The sequence below is a fragment of the Silurus aristotelis genome (genome assembly GCF_946808225.1).
Source record: "Silurus aristotelis genome assembly, chromosome: 13".
NCBI classification, from domain to species: Eukaryota; Metazoa; Chordata; class Actinopteri; order Siluriformes; family Siluridae; genus Silurus; species Silurus aristotelis.
The window spans coordinates 14,048,497-14,065,144 of record NC_139586.1 but is presented as its reverse complement, the minus strand read 5'-3'; the positions used below and the strand labels follow the sequence as shown (position 1 = coordinate 14,065,144).

Here is a 16,648-nt window from a genome sequence, read left to right as displayed (position 1 = left end):
GTGTGGCAGAAGCACAATGCAAGAAAACTGTGTGTGAAAATGGCAGGAGAGCAGCAGTTTTTCATACAAACCCTGCTTCTATAAACACTTGTGTCACAGATAAAGTCAAGGCGATTACATTTTCCACCATTTGAATGTTTGATGTGCAAGCAACTGAAGCTTTGGACCTGTATCTGCTTGATTTTATACATAAAACATCTGCCATTTCACTGGCCGGTTAATAAACTGCAAGAATGATTGTAAATTTGAATTGTAACTGTGTGTTGCATACTTTGTAAAGCAAATTTGTTAGAAAGGTGACACTCATAAAACAGACAGGTAGTGAAGTGTGCAAGCTGACTTTTATTTTATAAAAGTACAGTAAAAAACTAAAACCATGCTATAACTGGAAATCAAAATATGTGGCAGTTGTGCACAGATACAATTTCCTATGACCTTCACAGAAGTGTCTATCAACAGGCACTGCAATAAAAAATATATATATATTTACCCTGAAATGTTCAGCATCAGCCTGTGCAACAACTTTCGAGTGCTTCTCAAATACAATGTCACAATATGATTGTAATTTATCACTTTAAATAAAAAACAACACATGAAACGTACTATGACTTCACACAGTAGCACTGCTTTTTAAGTGAAGTTTAAAAAAAAGTTTAAAACTTTGATTAATAAATAAACACTGCTTTGTAACAAAAAAAACAAAACAAATGAAACACAATGTTGAATGTGTGAATGAATTCAGCACATTTTTTTATCGCAGTTACAATTTATTTTTACATAACAGCACTGAATATGAGCCACAAAGAAAAGCAATTCACGTTAAACAGCCAAACCTATATTTTAACCACATCTCTTGTATAATATAATGAATGATACAGCCAAAAGTGTGTCACCTGACCATAACCACCATTTATAGTTCTTCAAGCTATTGCCACAGATTTAGAAGCCCACAATATCAGTACAATTTCCATAAGAACTAAGAGGCACAAATCTGTTCCAGTGTTACACTGCCCCTGTGCTTAAAGTGAGAGCTCCATGAAGATATGGTGGGTTTTGATTGGAGTGAAAGAACACAAAAGGAGCTCAGGCCTTTTAGGATACCTTTTGGGATATACTGGAACTGGAGACTCCTAACACAACATCAGTGCCTAATCTCACGAACACTCTTGTAGCTGACTGAACACAAATCTCAAAAGGCACACCCCCAAATCTAGTGGAAATAAGTGTCTTATTATAACAGCAAAGGGGAATAAACACGTGATGAGAAATCCAACAAGGAAAATGAAAAGGAAATATATATTTACAATCATATCAATCTGCATATAATACATTCAGGTTTTTCCAACAAAAAATTGGTCAATAATCTACAGCAATCTGTTGCATTTCCATATCAGAATATTGTTAAACTAAGTGAGCGGTTAATTTTTTTCCCAAACAGACTGGATGATCGGCTATACTTGTTTCCTTGGGAACGTGTCACAGAAAAGCTCGGTTCTGCAGCTGCTGTGGATGATTGGATTTCACTCAGCTCTCTGGACAAAAACAAAAACAAAGTGACTTGATTGAAGATGTTAGCTAAATGAAACAGCATTTATCAAATTGAAGCCTGGCTGATTTTACACTACTAAAACTTCAGAACTTACTTCATGAGCAGTGCGTTTCTGAACTTCTGTGCATGAAGCTGCTCCTGCAGACTTCTAGCACTCAAACTGCACACAGGCTGAAGGATGGTGTGTTTAATGAGGGCTGAGGATGAAGGTCTGCACACAGGGTCCGGATGAATCATGAGCTGTAAATAAAATGTACAAGTATTTTAAAGAAAATCTAACTGAATCTAAATCATCTATTTCATCTAAATCTTGGATGATAAAGTTGTTACTATGTTACACTGATTAGGGTTTATTCTTCTAATATCAATAGAATTTCTAACATTTTATCAACCATAAATTTAGTTATACTTTTCATCAATTATTAGTACATTAAATGTTTGTGAAAGTTATTTTTTAAGCAGCTAGAAACCTCCTTCAAAAGGTTTGTGAAGTTGACAAATCAGAAACTGCATTATGCATACGTCATGCCACTTTTCCCCCATTCCCCCACAGGCACATTCCCCCAAGGAACTAAAAGACTTGTCTCCCAAATGCCAAGACTGAAACAACCTACATAATTATTACATTTTCATCTACCTACCAGTGATTTTTCTTGTTATATAATATAATTAACATATATTAATAACATTATAAATCCTAAACTGCTTATAGGTAAACCACAGTCTCATGCTTATAACAATATCTGTTCAACACCGCTGAATCCAAGAAAGCTCACATGCATTATACACTTATCTAAATGAAACAAACCTTAAGCAGTTGTTGAAATGCTATTGACAGCACGAAAGCTACAGTTGGGAGTTCCCCTCTGCGTATGGCATGCCACTTTTCCCCATTCTTTGGGAGCTCTTTTGCTCTACAGGCAGTAGTCACTGTGAGTGCCAGGGCAAAAATATCCGCTTTCTGTAGATTCCTGTAATCCTGAAAGACCGGCACGGTTAGTTCATCCAGTGTATAAATAAAGAATAATTACAGTAGATTAGCTAAAAGGAGTGATTTACTTCTTGCAGGATCTCATTGGCTAAAAATCTGCTGTCTCCTTCTGCCACTCTTGGGCTACTCACATGAGTCACATGACCAAGATTTCCTAAAGAAGGAAACGAAAACCATTGTAATTTTTATTATACTCAGCTAGTTTTCTGTAATGCAGAAGTACAAGAAAGTGTGCTACAAACCTATTTTGTACACGACGTCTGTATCTGATTCATGGGCATCTGTGTTCTGAGCAGCTGCTCTCCTTGATATAAATATATTACCTGCAAACAGAAAGGATATAATGTTTTAGAATAAACTACACAAAATAAACCAGGCCTAAATTACGTGAATTTGGCTTACTTGGTTTGATGTTCATATGAGTGAGAGAAGCTGAGTGGATGTACTTCAAACCCCGTGAAACGTGCAGAAGCAAATTCTTCAGTTGAGCTTCAGAAAAGAACTTCAGTGTTCTCCGGTTCTCTGTGATGAGTTGCTCGAGTGTTCCTTTGTTGCAGTACTCATTCTGAAGAAGCACATATTCATCCTCAGACCATGCAGAGTAATACCTCACGACATGGGGGTGCTGTCCCAGTACAGCATGGGCATACACCTCGTGTAGAGCCTTCTGCCTTTAACAGGAACCACATTTTATGGTTAGTACGTGCAGCACATATTATAACACAATAACATGTGCTAAATATAATTCACAGTTACATAATTCTTGCAGTTCCACACACACTTATGACGCTATAGACTTAGTTGAATTCAGTTATAGTCCTTTTATCAGTGGATCACAAAGCAGGTTAACAGAAACAAATACATTCTAAATATACATGTTAACTTAATACATTTATCCATATATATTTATTCCCAATGAGCAAGTCAGAGGCAGCGGTGGATGTGTGCAAAGAAACATTAAAAATGTTGAAATACCACATGTACATTTCAGACATGAATTGTGACTATTGTCACACACGTGTTGTGCAACAATTTGTACTTCTCTATTGAAATATTATAAGAGATGAAAAGAGAGATAAATTAAACTAATGAGTGAATCTAGTATTTTATATCATCCTATTATAAGATTATATTAAATCAAATATATGATTATTAAACCAATTCCAGACATTTTGTCCAACACTGGTAGAATTATTTTTCATTCCTTTTTTTCCTTAAAAAAAAGCATTGAACAGCCTAAAATGGAGTAAACCCTCTAAAACAGGGGTCTCCAATCTTTTCCAGAAAGGGCCGGTGTGGGTGCAGGTTTTTATTCCAACCAAGCGAGTCCACACCAAATTCTACCTGTTCAAATCTAATGATCGTCATTGTAAATGACTATCAGGTGTGACCATTGATTGGTTGGAATGAAAACCTGCACCCACACTGGCCCTTTCTGGAAAAGATTGGAGACCCCTGCTCTAAAACATGGCATAACAACCTTATATTTATATATAAACTTATACCTTTTATAACAAACTCATAATAAAAATCAGAACTCAGAATTCAGAAATATTTGACGAGTTTACTAGGATGACTTAAATTTTCTGCAGACCAGGTGAACAGAATGCTGAAATGACTTACTCATCCACAGAACCTTCTAAAGGGCTTTTGGAGCACTTGATGGAATAAATACACCCATCAAGTCTTTTCACACATTTGAAAACGGCTCCAAACTGTCCGGAGCTGATTTTCTCCAATTCGTAGAATTCAGATTTGTAGCGAGATGTTGAACTCGCTTCAATATTCTTTCTCTGAAAATGTGGGGGGAAAAAAAGGCTTTGTCATGTCTTAAATAACAGGTAGACAGAACAAATTATGATTTGGGAGTGATTTCTTATCTCCAATATTATGTAGTGTATGTGTAGGGCCTTTACCTTTAATGGGGGAATAAAGTCCTTCTCAAATTGCTCCCATGCACTGTTAAAAAATAAATAAAAACATGACATATCTATAAATAAACATTACAAATGAAAAAGGACATTATTTATTTAAAATTATTACCATTATTTTTGGTTTGATGAATGATACAAGGAGTTGTTTAAAGGTACTCAGAAATAAATGTACAGTATATTAGCAATAAAGTTTAAAGCAGAGCAACAGCTTTCAAAGACAGAAGCACGTATTTATTTAAATAAGTTAAGGTTTAGGGCTAATGGTTAAACAGTTAATATAATAGACATACAGCTTTCTTTATTCTCCATCCTGAAACCATAAATGTGCCTTTGCACTGTATGTGTGCTTTAGTTTTGCTATCTGTACTATCATGTGTAATATTTACTATAATCTCCTACTAACAGGTGTCTATAAATATTATAAGTGTAGTCAGGATATCCGGTATTTTGGTCTAAAAACTAGTGAAAATTAATAAATAATATCAACTGAAATCTAAAAATAATGACAAAGACGGGGTGGAAAGTCCAGCATTTCTAGAAAAAAACTTTATCAATTCTTGTCACTGAAATGATACTATGATTATGGTCATTATTGTATAGTAACACTTTAAGTGAAACCAGATAAAAGATAACCACAAAAGTTAAACAGTAACTTTAAATAATGTGCCTCACATTTGAATAGTGCAAAAACTTCCTGTTTTACATTCTGTGAAACATTTTGGGTGTATTTGCTTAGTTTCTTGTAAATCCAAGTGACCTTAATTTACACTTACTCTTTCTGATGGTTGCGGTTCCTCTTTGCACTCACAGTCTGGACGAGAAGTGAGTCTGGGGTGAATGGGTTTACATTAATCCCCCATCTCTTTATTTCTGATTTTGGAGTGACGTATGAATGCAAACTTTCTCTCTTCCTCAAAGAATGGCCTTTTTTCCACTGAAACACAGAGAGATAATGTTTAGGGTTTAAAAATACACTTAGATTAATGCCACCAAAAAACTGAATATATACAGAAAACACTGAATAACATGTAGGCAGGTTGATTACATTGTTAGATTTTCTGAAGTGTCTGGAGGTGAGACGTGATGGAGACGTGTCTCTGCATGAAATGGATGATGGAGTCTCAGTGTCACTCAAGTTGGCTGTGAGCAGTGCAGGGGATTCAATGGAATCTTCATTTATAGTCATTTCATGTTCTGTACATTCTGGAGTGTTTCGTAGAAACCCTTCACATACTGCATTGGATGGCAAAAATCTCAGCTCTTCTTCAATTCCTCTGCAGCTGCTGTCCTTAACACCAGCACTGAAATTCAACCTCTGGCGAACTGGTCTTATTTTGGGCATCTGTAATAAAGAAAAATAAAAAGATCTCATTTGTAATAAAGTAAATCCACCCTTCTAAAGAAATAAAGCATTGCAGTGTTGTCAAGATTACATATGTGTACAGGAATCAGCACACTACCTTTCCTTACAATGTGTTTCCCTAAAATGTGTCAACAAGCCCACCACCACACTGGATAATTACTCCCCCTGCAATGACAGTGAGGTTGAAATGTGGGGAGTTTTTAATAGGTTACAGATAGTGGGAGGGGCAGTCATGTGACCACACCTCCACATCAGAGAACAATAAACTCTACAAAGACTTGTGCATGATAATGTCCCATATAAACAACTATAATTTAATTCAATAAACAAATTATTATAAATTGCCTATATTTATAATACAAACATACATTACATTTATATAATGTAAATACAAAATAAAGAATAATAAAATAAAGAAAATAAAAAATATATATATATCCAAATATTCTCATACAAAAATATACGAAATGCTTTCTAAATACTAAATTTTAAGTAAGATATTTAAGTTATAGTTCCAATAGTGTCAGACTTGATCTAAATGATTTATATGCAGTATTTACAGTTATGTTAACTGTAATGTACCTAGAATTTGTCATTTTATTTCAATTTCTTTACGTATTACCTTTACCCTGATTTATGCATCAGTTCATTGAGTATAAATTTTTTTCTTAACTACAATTTAAAAGTGAGAAAAAAAAAGCATAATAATGTAGTTACTGCATCATATAAAATCTCACTAGACTATTTTAGAGAATTGTTTGTGCAACTAAAAATGCTTATTAAAAAAACTGCTGTTAACATCAAAGATGAAGCCACATTAAAAAAAAAATAAAAAAATTTTTTGTGGTCATCGAGGTGATCATGCCTGGACATGATTTCTCCTGATCATCTTGACATCACTTGCTTTCTCTGTTCATATTTATTTATTTAGAAGTCAATCACTGTTTCATCCAACAAGCATGATTCCTGAATAGGATTAAAAATGGATCTCAGTATTTGGTATTCTTCAGGGAGCTCTAAACAACCAAAGCAACAAATTCATGTGTTTATAAAGTTGTTTATTTTAAAGCACACAAATTTTCTGATACACACATTATCAAAAATATGAATGTAAACAGGAAGATTTGAGGGAATAGTCCAACATTTACCATTTGATCAAACCAAACACACAAAATTCTGTATTTTACTCAGAGTTGATGTTCTAGCTCTGCCATGGCTCCTTGCTGTATAGCTGATGCAATTCTAAGAGCTTCCTCCAGTGTCATCTGATCACCAAGCTGCATGAAAGAACACATCCCAAACTGAAGATTAGTAATAATGATAAAAATGAAAAAACACACAATGATACTCCAGAAAATAAATACTTACTACACAGCTTTCAAAATGTAATTCCATCATGACTCAACATGTTTTATGCCAAAGCCATCTGAACCCCAGAATGGCTTTTGAAGTTAAACATCTTTAATGACAACCCTGATAAGTTGTGAATTGGAAAACTGTTTAGTTTAAACTCTAAATAAAGCACTTGACACCTTTTGTAAGTGTTAATGTAAGTGCCAATGATCACATCATATTTGTCACATCATTAAGTTATCATGATTAATCTTTAAGAAGAAACAAACAACATATCTGCTGGTTGGATAAATTACAAATCCTCATGCAGTCTTTTCTTATGCTATGTCTAAAACTCAGCATTGATATATTATATTTCACCATTTATTTATGCACACGAAAGTATTGTATATTCGAAAATGGAAATATTTGAAGACAGCTTTAAGCTCCACCCAGTTCATAATCTTGTTAAATATCCTTAAAATGCATTTTTTCCTGCTATGGGGTATCAGTTTCTTTAGCTAAGAGAAATAACGATTATAAAAGTAGAAATATGTGAAATACCTTTATTTAATTATTTTTTCTAAACCAGATTTATTTCAAAATATACAAGTTCATTCCCCCTACTGAAAAGTTCAATACTGAAGAATTTCTTGAAATGTTCCTAATTTTGTTATAAAGAGTCCATAGTACTTTTTTGATTAACCAAAAATAAATGACATTGTAGCAATCTCTTGCCTTAAAGGTGTTTATCTGAAGACTGTGTTAATGCTAAAATAAAGCCTCATTTGCATACATATAAAAGATCATGTTTGTAAGGGATACTGTTACATCTCAATGTAATGAGGCATCTCAATCAAGCAACGTTTAACTGTTGGTTTGAATATATATATTTTTTTTATTTAAAAATAATTTCTAATGTTCTATAATTCATTACCTGTAACAATGATGATAATAAAGCGCCTTTTCATGTAATGGCCTACAACATAAATGCATGATGTAATCTCACCTCAACAGCAACTTGTTTTCCATCAGAGGTCGCCAGAAGAGTAACTGGGTGTGAATGCACTGCTTCCTGTTTGGTCTGCACACACACACACAAACACACAAACACACACACACAGACAGACAAACACACACAAAATTATTTAATTACATTAAGTAATTAAGTACATTAAGTATTACTTTTGCAACATCTGTGTTTGAAACCAAGTTAAATTCCCAATACACATCACAGTTCATAAACAGCTGATGGCCACACCCACCTGTCCCTCTGAGCTGTCGGCTGTTACCATTGTGACTTCAGTGGATGACAGTACTGACTCACTGACTGGAAGGGTGAGCATGCTGCCATCTTGTGTTACCATGGTAATCGTACTGACATTCTCCTGCAATGACAGTTTTCGCCATCCTTAGAGAGATATATCACCAAACAAAAGTGCATCCAATATAACCTTTAAGCAGCACAGTAACCATAAATATAACTACTAAATACAAATTTAAACCTGATGAGCCTCATCCTGTGTGACGAGGGTGACCTGCTCCTGCGCTGTGAGGTCAGAGGTCATATCTGAGCAGGGTGCAATGCTTTCCTCCAAAGTACCGTTCATGGAGGGATCATCAATGGCTTCTGAGTGGAGAGTAAACAATGTATTTAATGTGCTTAGAAGCCTGTTAAACATTTATTATATAGATTCATCAGTCAGTGTTGGTTATTTAGTGATCTTAAATAAGTCATGCCAGACTCAATAACAGCTAGGGATGGGTATCGTTTACATTTCTGCTGAACTTTAGTACTGCTGTTACAAATGCGTCTAAGCAAACAGAAAAAGGCACATAAAGCAATTTTTTTTAAAAAGGACCTTAAAAAAAAAAAAAAAAAAAGAAAAGACAGAGAGATTGAGATGTCCCCAGCATACCACAGCACAACATATATGAACAGCATATGCATACTTGCACTTTAATTACACATTAGGCTATGCTTTAAAACTATACACAGTTTTGACCAAAATATGGTTTTGAGTGGCAACCAAGCACATCCACTTAATCAAGTTCATCAAGTGCTTAATGCAATCACTGTTAACTGTCTGGTAAAAGCAGATTGGCTGATGACAGCCCTGTTATTTAGCTAATAAAGCCAGCCATTGGCAAGTCAAGTGAAAAGTATCAAAGCTGTATAATTGCTGACCTGTTGGAGGCTCATAGTCCTCATGCTCTTCCTCGATAGTCTCAGAGACGTTGTGTGCTGTGCGCTTGTGCAAGGCCAGTGTGGATATCTGCTTGTAGGTCTTCCCACAATGGCTGCACTCATAAGGTTTGCAGGCCGTGTGAACTACTTGATGCTTATACAAGCTTGAGTACTCGGTGAAGCGCTTGTCACAACCAGGAACAGTACAAACATAGGGCCTTTCACCTGAGAACAAAAAAGTAGAGTTTTAAAAAATTTAAATTTATGTCTTGTGAAAGAGAGGATGAAAACTGTATGTTTCATAGATTTGAATCTAAACACTAGAATACCAGTGTGGATCCTGCTGTGGTTTTTGTAATTAGTTGCGCTGGCAAAGGCCCGGTTGCAGCCTGGCTCGGAGCAGTGGTACGGCTTCTCCCCTGTGTGTGTGCGCATGTGCACCTTGCAAATGTTGGAGGTCCTAAAAGACCGACCACAGCCTTCATACAGACAAAGGAAGGGCTTTTCCCCTGAAAGGTCAAAATTACACTCATTTAATGCTCAAATATTAGACCAGAACATATTATAATAATAAAGCAGTAATTGTACCTGTATGGATTCGGATGTGCTTTTGGAGGTCTCCAGAGTTCTTGAAAGATTTTTTACAATTCAATTCAATGCAGCAATAGGGCTTTTCACCAGTGTGTGTCCTCATGTGGCTTTTCAAACCATGACCTAAATAATAACAACTTTACAGCTTTAACATCCAAAATATACATCAGCTTCATTATGTTTGTTTCTTATTCTTCTAATGTCATGGAGCATCAATGAGCATGATTATTATTAGGAATAAAACTGCTAATGTGCTGATAATAATGCATCATATTCTCATCTCACCTGGAATGATCAGATTCTGACTATATATCTGATTATATACATTATACACAGACTTAGGTGTTAAAGACAAGTGCCATTTCTATAAGCTTTTTCATTGCCTTAAGTCATTTGAGTTGTTTCAGTCAAATAATCCATTTAAATTAAGTAAGGAATTGTCTAATTTGCAGAATCACTCATCAATCCTGGTGTTTTTAATTAGAGTAAAAATGTAGAGATATGAAAAAAAAAGAAAAAAAAAGTTTTTGTAATTAATTTGAGTATTTTTGAAGTATCCTCTACACTATTTAACATTCAATGTAGATAATTTTCAGAGGTTTAAAATGATGTATTTAATCTAATAAATGCAAGATGTTACCTGTTGCAAACTTTTTGTCACAGCCGGGTATGTCACAACAGTAAGGCTTGTCACCTGTGTGTACTCTTTCATGTACCTGATAAAACACAAGCAGACAATAAAAGATTGATTTAAATGTAAATCTGCTACTGAACAGTCACCAGTGCATACATACAGTACAATAGTACATGAATATCATGCTCTTGTAGAAAATAATCTACAATGAGGTGGTGTGATAAAACAAGGTTGCTGGTGCCATCATAATTATCTTCTTACAACAGCACGTAATAATTAGCTATGGAGTTTATTGTGTGTATATCACATACATTTGCAAACTTTAAGAAATGTTTTTGTTGTAAAAAGAGAACAATGTTATACATTTACAAAATTCATAAATCCCAGAACTGATTAATCCACACACCTTGAGGTGATATGCAGTGGTGTAAAGTTTGCCACAGCCTTCATAGCTGCACTGAAATGTTTTCTCTCCATGCTGATCTAAAGTGCGTTGTCCGTCCTGACTCGGAATAACAATCTAAACAAAGAGAATTTCCAATTAGGTTAAATCATTTTATATATTTTCTTTCCAATAATAATTTTAAATGCTCATTTTGGTCAGACATGAAATTCCTGTAGTTACCTTCACATACCTGCACTACATTTTCATTTGTGAGCAAACCAGCCTTTGCATAAGGTTTCATTTCTTCTATCTGTAATGACCAGGTCACATTGCAATACATCACTGAGAAAACTTTTTTCATGAATTGATTTATGTATTAATTGTACAATTCAAATGTCTTAATGATTAAAAAAAAAAAAAAAAAAAACCTGAATGTGTATGTTACATTAGTGGTGTACTGTTCCAGCACAGTAACATTCCCAGGGTCTGTGATTCCATCGAGAGGCAGATCAGACACTGTGTCACTTTCCTGGATGGATAGAATTGTGTCTGGCTGCATCATCTGCTGAATGAAGGCTGTGGAACCATCCTCCAGCTGCACTGCCTGGAGCACAGTGGAATCATACACCTCTGAAAACAGAACACAGATCAAAGTTACCATGGTGTTAATTAACTTAGTAACCCCAATCTCACCTAAAACTCCAAAACTACACTGCTTTACATGTATAGGACAGGAACAGCTGCATGATCACCAAAACAAAATCAACAACATGTCAGTTAGATCCCATTCCAACTAAACTATTGAAAGAACTGTTACTTACAGCTGGTGAGCCTCTTCTGAATATTATTAACTCCTCACTATCTTTATGTCACGTCCCTAAATCCCTCAAGGTAGCAGTTATTAAGCCCCTCATTAAGAAACCTAATTTGGCTCCAAACACACTATCGAATTACAGACCCATTTTAAATCTCCAATTTATGTCTAAGGTTTTAGAAAAGATTGTCTCTGCCCAGTTATGTTCCCACTTACAAGAGAACAATATCTTTGAGGAGTTTCAGTCAGGTTTTAGGCCCCATCATAGCACAGAAACTGCTCTAGTTAAAATCACTAATGACCTGTTTTTAGTTTCAGAACAAGGCTACATCTCTCTGTTAGTCTTACTAGATCTTAGTGCTGCATTCTACACTATAGATCATGATCTTCTCCTAGATCACTTACAAAATTACATCAGCATTCAGGGACAGGCATTAAGCTGGTTTAAATCCTACCAGTTTGATCGTTACCATTTTGTATATATAACCATTTTGTATATATAACCAATATAACCATTTTGAGTTTCAGTCAGGTTTTGGGCTCCATCATAGCACAGAAACTGCTCTAGTTAAAATCACTAATGACCTGTTTTAGCTTCAGAACAAGGCTACATCTCTCTATTAGTCTTACTAGATTCTTAGTGCTGCATTCTACACTATAGATCATGATCTTCTCCTAGATCACTTACAAAATTACATCAGCATTCAGGGACAGGCATTAAGCTGGTTTAAATCCTACCTGTCTGATCGTTACCATTTTGTAGACATAAATAGAGAGCTATCTAGGTTACTGCAAGTAAGTTATGGCGTGCCACAAGGTTCAGTTCTAGGACCCCTGCTTTTCACAATATAGATGCTTCCCTTAGGAAATATTATTAGAAGGCATGGGATTAGCTTCCACTGTTATACTGATGATACCCAGTTATACATCTCATCAAAAAAGACGATACAGCTTAATTAGCTCGGATAACTGAGTTTGTTAAAGAATTAAAAGACTGGATGACCCATAACTTTCTATTATTCAATTCTGATAAGATGGAGATTTTGCTCATCAGCCCAAAAACCAGTACACAGAAGCTCCAGCATTTCAACCTGCATTTAGGCAGATGTTCTGTAACTACTAGTTCAACAGTAAAAGACCTGGGAGTTATTTTAGACACAAACTTGTCTTTTAATAATCATATCAACCATGTTACAAAAACAGCCTTCTTTCACCTTAGAAATTTTGCTAAGCTAAGAAACATGTCTATATCTGATGCAGAGAAGCTCGTCCATGCGTTTATGACCTCCAGACTGGACTATTGTAATGCATTACTAGGTGGTTGTCCTGCATCATAAATAAACAAGCTACAGTTAGTCCAGAATGCAGCAGCCAGAGTTCTCACAAGGTCGAGAAAATATGACCATATTACCCCAATTTTATCGTCCCTACACTGGCTACCTGTTAAGTATTGAATCGACTACAAACTACTGCTACTTACTTACAAAACACTAAATGGTTTAGCTCCTAATTATCTATCCAGTCTTCTAACACAATCCGTCACGCTCCCTGAGATCTCAAAACTTCAGACGTCTAGTAGTTCCTAGAATAGCAAAGTCCACTGAAGGCGGTAGATCATTCTCACATTTAGCTCCTAAACTTTGGAACAGTCTTCCTGATAGTGTTCCGGGCTCAGACACACTCCCCCAGTTTAAGTGCAGATTGAAAACATATCTTTTTAGCAAAGCCTACACATAACATACGTCTCACATTATAGCCTTGTGCTCCAGTACACCTGATCACATGCACATTATTAACTTGTTCTGTTAATATCATGAACAGCAGCTACGCTAATTTCTCTCCACTGCTTCTCTTTCTCTACCCATCCTGAGGCATCCTGAGGTTGCTCCAGCTCCAGTCACGTCCCACCTCATGAAGATTGTGGACCTTTAAAGAAGTAGATGCCGAACTCGCAAACATCCTGATCCTTCTAGAGAAGTACCAGTGCCAATTGGATCCCGCTACATGTGTGGTTTTGACATTGGACCTCCTTGAGTGTTTAAAGGCTCTGGCATGGAGAAGCTGGTGTTGTATCTGTGATGATCGCAAATGTTGAGCTATTTTTTGAGTTGCTCAGTAGCTCCTAGTTTTATAACCACAAATGACTGAATAAGACTGTAGAAAGAACATTACTTATAACTGTACACTCCAGTGCTCATGTTAGTTCTCACTCTACAGTGTTCTGTATTGTTTAAAGACTATAATCACACTCTTGATGTCACCCAAATGAGGATGGGTTCCCCTTTTGAGTCTGGTTCCTCTCAAGGTTTCTTCCTCATAACATTAAGGGAGTTTTTCCTTGCCACAGACGCCATGGCTGCTCATCAGGGATAAATACACACCATTTACCTTAACTCTTAAAATTCTGTAAAGCTGCTTTGAGGCAATGTCTGTTGTGAAAAGCGCTATAGAAATAAACTTGACTTGGCAGAGATTAAAAAAAATAAAAAATCAGTTTCAGCAGAAAATGTAATAATTTTTACATTTTGTCCAGGATATTTTTTTTAATTAGAAAACCCATAGTTAAGAAAAATCCTTACTCTGTTTGTCTACACTTTTGTAGAAATAAATGTCATACAGCATTTGGGAGAAAAAAATTTTTCTCCCAAGAATTTTTATCATCTTGTCTTTACTACAAATTCTGACTGCAAGGAAAACTCCAACTCAGAATCAAATATGATTCAGCACCAAACATGACATCAAGGAAAATTCCAACTAAGCATGTAGAAAAATTCTTCTTTGACAGCATCAAAAATGTTGACTTGCTATCGCAAAAAAAATCTGACTCATCGTTCTGAATCGTCAATGAAAATTCTGACTCTGAAAAATACCTTTTGGTATGCGATGTAAATAAGCAGTGCTTCCATCTTCCAACTGTACGGTCTGTCCAGCCTCCAGACTCAGACACTCACTTTCCACATCAGTAGTAGCAGCACCTGACCATCCATCAAGCTCTAGGAACAAGAAGGGAGAAAATGTATACGTAGTAGATAATTAAGTAAAAAAATTTCAGATTTAGACACAAACTATAAAGCATAAGTTACATACACACCTCCATTTTGTAGAGCGATATGCTGAATGTAAGCAGTAGAGCCATCATCCAACTGTATAACCTGCCCCTCCAATACATTCCCATCTTGGGCAAAGAAAAAGTCATTACTGATTTAAAATACACATTCGAGGTAATTTTCCTAAACTTCAGTATTTCTTCCTAAAGCTGATAAAGCTTCAGTACCTTGAGCATTATGCTGAATATATGCAGTGGAGCCGTCTGAGAGAGTCACAGCCTCCAAGCTGTTTGTGTACTGATCGTCTATGAAATACAAAGAAACAATCTTTAATGTCAAAGCAGAGCCACCAAACTCAATCAGAATCAGAAAAAATGTTTTATTACTGACCTGAAAGGTCACTGAGACACAGAGTAAAGTTCTGAGTATCACTTCGCTCATGTGGGAATTCTGCTCCACCCTGGTTTACTGTAGCCAGCAGCATGACTACACTGTGAGCAATTAGTCACACAGCAGCAATGCTTATTAAGCAGTCAATCATATACTAGAAAAGAGAAAAGAAAGAGAGAGAGATGTTTATACCTGAAGTGTACATATAATGTACACTTTATAATGTATATACAGAAATATTACATTAGTCAGTTTCTCCATACTGAGCTGCATCAAAGATACACAGACATACACAAATAGATAGATAGATAGATAGATAGATAGATAGATAGATAGATAGATAGATAGATAGATAGATAGATATAGATAGATAGATAGATAGATAGATAGATAGATAGATAGATAATCTGACATTTGTCTAGCAGAGATACAGGCAAACATACAGATAGATTAGAGATAGACAGATAAGAATGGTTGCTATAAAAGCTTCATAAACTAGCTCAAACTAGCACATTTTGTCCTAAACTACAACAATTCTCTACTGAACATCATCTCTGTGGAAATCTGAGATCATTACTGTTACTGATATACACATTTAAGTGCCCAAAGCCGGAGTTTAGCTCAAAATCTTACAGCGGTGAGCTACAGAGCTGCACTGCAACTCATTACAACAACATGGAAACACACTTCCTGCTAACCTGTATCAGTATGTAGGAGATCCCTCTGCAGCAGAGCGCATGTGTTATTATTCTAATCAAAATCCAAGCTTTCTGTCTGTTTCGAATTAACCTGCACCTCCAGCGCTGGAAAAACTGTACTTCTTCTTTTTGACGCTAAATCACGCTTTATTAACCGGTTCAGGAGTCACATAGCGCCCCCATCAGGCACGGAGGATGAGCAAGCCTAACGGCCAGAATGAGTAAATTAAACAGAAAAAAGTAATGGAATCATATTAATGATATGTAAGTGAGTAATTCTGAGAGTAAGACACCTTCCCATGACACCCATAAGTGTGCTCCTTTCTGTTGCCTCCAAATTGAAACCGCTCAGTTGTATACATGTCTTTGTGTTTTGTAGCATTAAGATTTTCTTTCAAAGAAAATAAGAGGTCCAAAGTCTATTCCAGCATGACAATGCCCCTATGCATAAAGCATGGCGCTTCATAGAGGGTTATGGTTAAAGTGGAAGAACTCGAATGTCCTGCACAAGCCTTGATCTCAAACACCTTTGGGATGAAAGGGAACACTAATGGCACCATCAGGTGTCCATATACTTTTAGCCAAATTGTTTAGAGATATAGATTGTGTAGGGCTACATATCTCATAATTTGCCTAGCGCAGCAGTAAATGAATCAATGAATAAATATACATTTATATTAATTAAACAAAAACTAGTCAAATAAAGGAATGTCAAATAGATGCATTAGACAC

The 16,648-nt window shown here is 35.7% G+C and overlaps 2 protein-coding genes across 3 annotated transcripts; both read right to left on the bottom strand.

Moving 5' to 3' along the window:
• Positions 1-322: 322 nt before the first annotated feature.
• LOC310735724 (wee1-like protein kinase 1-B) lies at positions 323-7,114 on the bottom strand. Of its 2 annotated transcripts, none has more exons than XM_083558757.1 (12): positions 6,986-7,114; positions 5,935-6,002; positions 5,520-5,816; positions 5,248-5,408; positions 4,457-4,499; positions 4,164-4,333; positions 2,943-3,211; positions 2,783-2,863; positions 2,609-2,694; positions 2,358-2,528; positions 1,644-1,789; positions 323-1,532 (listed from the first exon to the last, which is right to left on the bottom strand). In XM_083558757.1, exons 3-12 carry the CDS (start codon positions 5,814-5,816, stop codon positions 1,391-1,393), a joined length of 1,566 nt encoding a protein of 521 aa, XP_083414883.1. In that variant the 5' UTR covers positions 5,935-6,002; positions 6,986-7,114; the 3' UTR covers positions 323-1,390. The 2 variants fall into 2 exon arrangements, with proteins under 2 accessions (XP_083414883.1, XP_083414884.1); XM_083558758.1 differs by having other exon boundaries at positions 7,025-7,043.
• znf143a (zinc finger protein 143a) lies at positions 6,879-16,070 on the bottom strand. Its single transcript, XM_083558746.1, has 16 exons — positions 15,917-16,070; positions 15,219-15,372; positions 15,056-15,133; positions 14,873-14,956; positions 14,652-14,774; positions 11,413-11,597; positions 11,218-11,277; positions 10,989-11,102; positions 10,589-10,664; positions 9,946-10,071; positions 9,687-9,866; positions 9,358-9,582; positions 8,675-8,799; positions 8,435-8,557; positions 8,179-8,253; positions 6,879-7,114 (listed from the first exon to the last, which is right to left on the bottom strand). Exons 2-16 carry the CDS (start codon positions 15,310-15,312, stop codon positions 7,025-7,027), a joined length of 1,758 nt encoding a protein of 585 aa, XP_083414872.1. The 5' UTR covers positions 15,313-15,372; positions 15,917-16,070; the 3' UTR covers positions 6,879-7,024.
• Positions 16,071-16,648: the final 578 nt, after the last annotated feature.

Bases quoted from the DNA above. Each gene is read 5' to 3' on its own strand.
- LOC310735724 (XM_083558757.1), bottom strand. From the start codon at position 5,816: ATGCCCAAAATAAGACCAGTTCGCCAGAGGTTGAATTTCAGTGCTGGT. The intron at 2,864-2,942 runs GTAAGCCAAATT...TTCTGTTTGCAG, and splicing joins TCATATGAACATCAAACCAA to GTAATATATTTATATCAAGG. The intron at 1,790-2,357 runs GTTTGTTTCATT...TTTTATTTACAG, and splicing joins CATTTCAACAACTGCTTAAG to CTCATGATTCATCCGGACCC.
- znf143a (XM_083558746.1), bottom strand. From the start codon at position 15,312: ATGCTGCTGGCTACAGTAAACCAGGGTGGAGCAGAATTCCCACATGAG. The intron at 8,558-8,674 runs GTTTAAATTTGT...CTGTCATTGCAG, and splicing joins CACAGGATGAGGCTCATCAG to GAGAATGTCAGTACGATTAC. The intron at 7,115-8,178 runs GTGAGATTACAT...TCTTTCATGCAG, and splicing joins GAAAACAAGTTGCTGTTGAG to CTTGGTGATCAGATGACACT.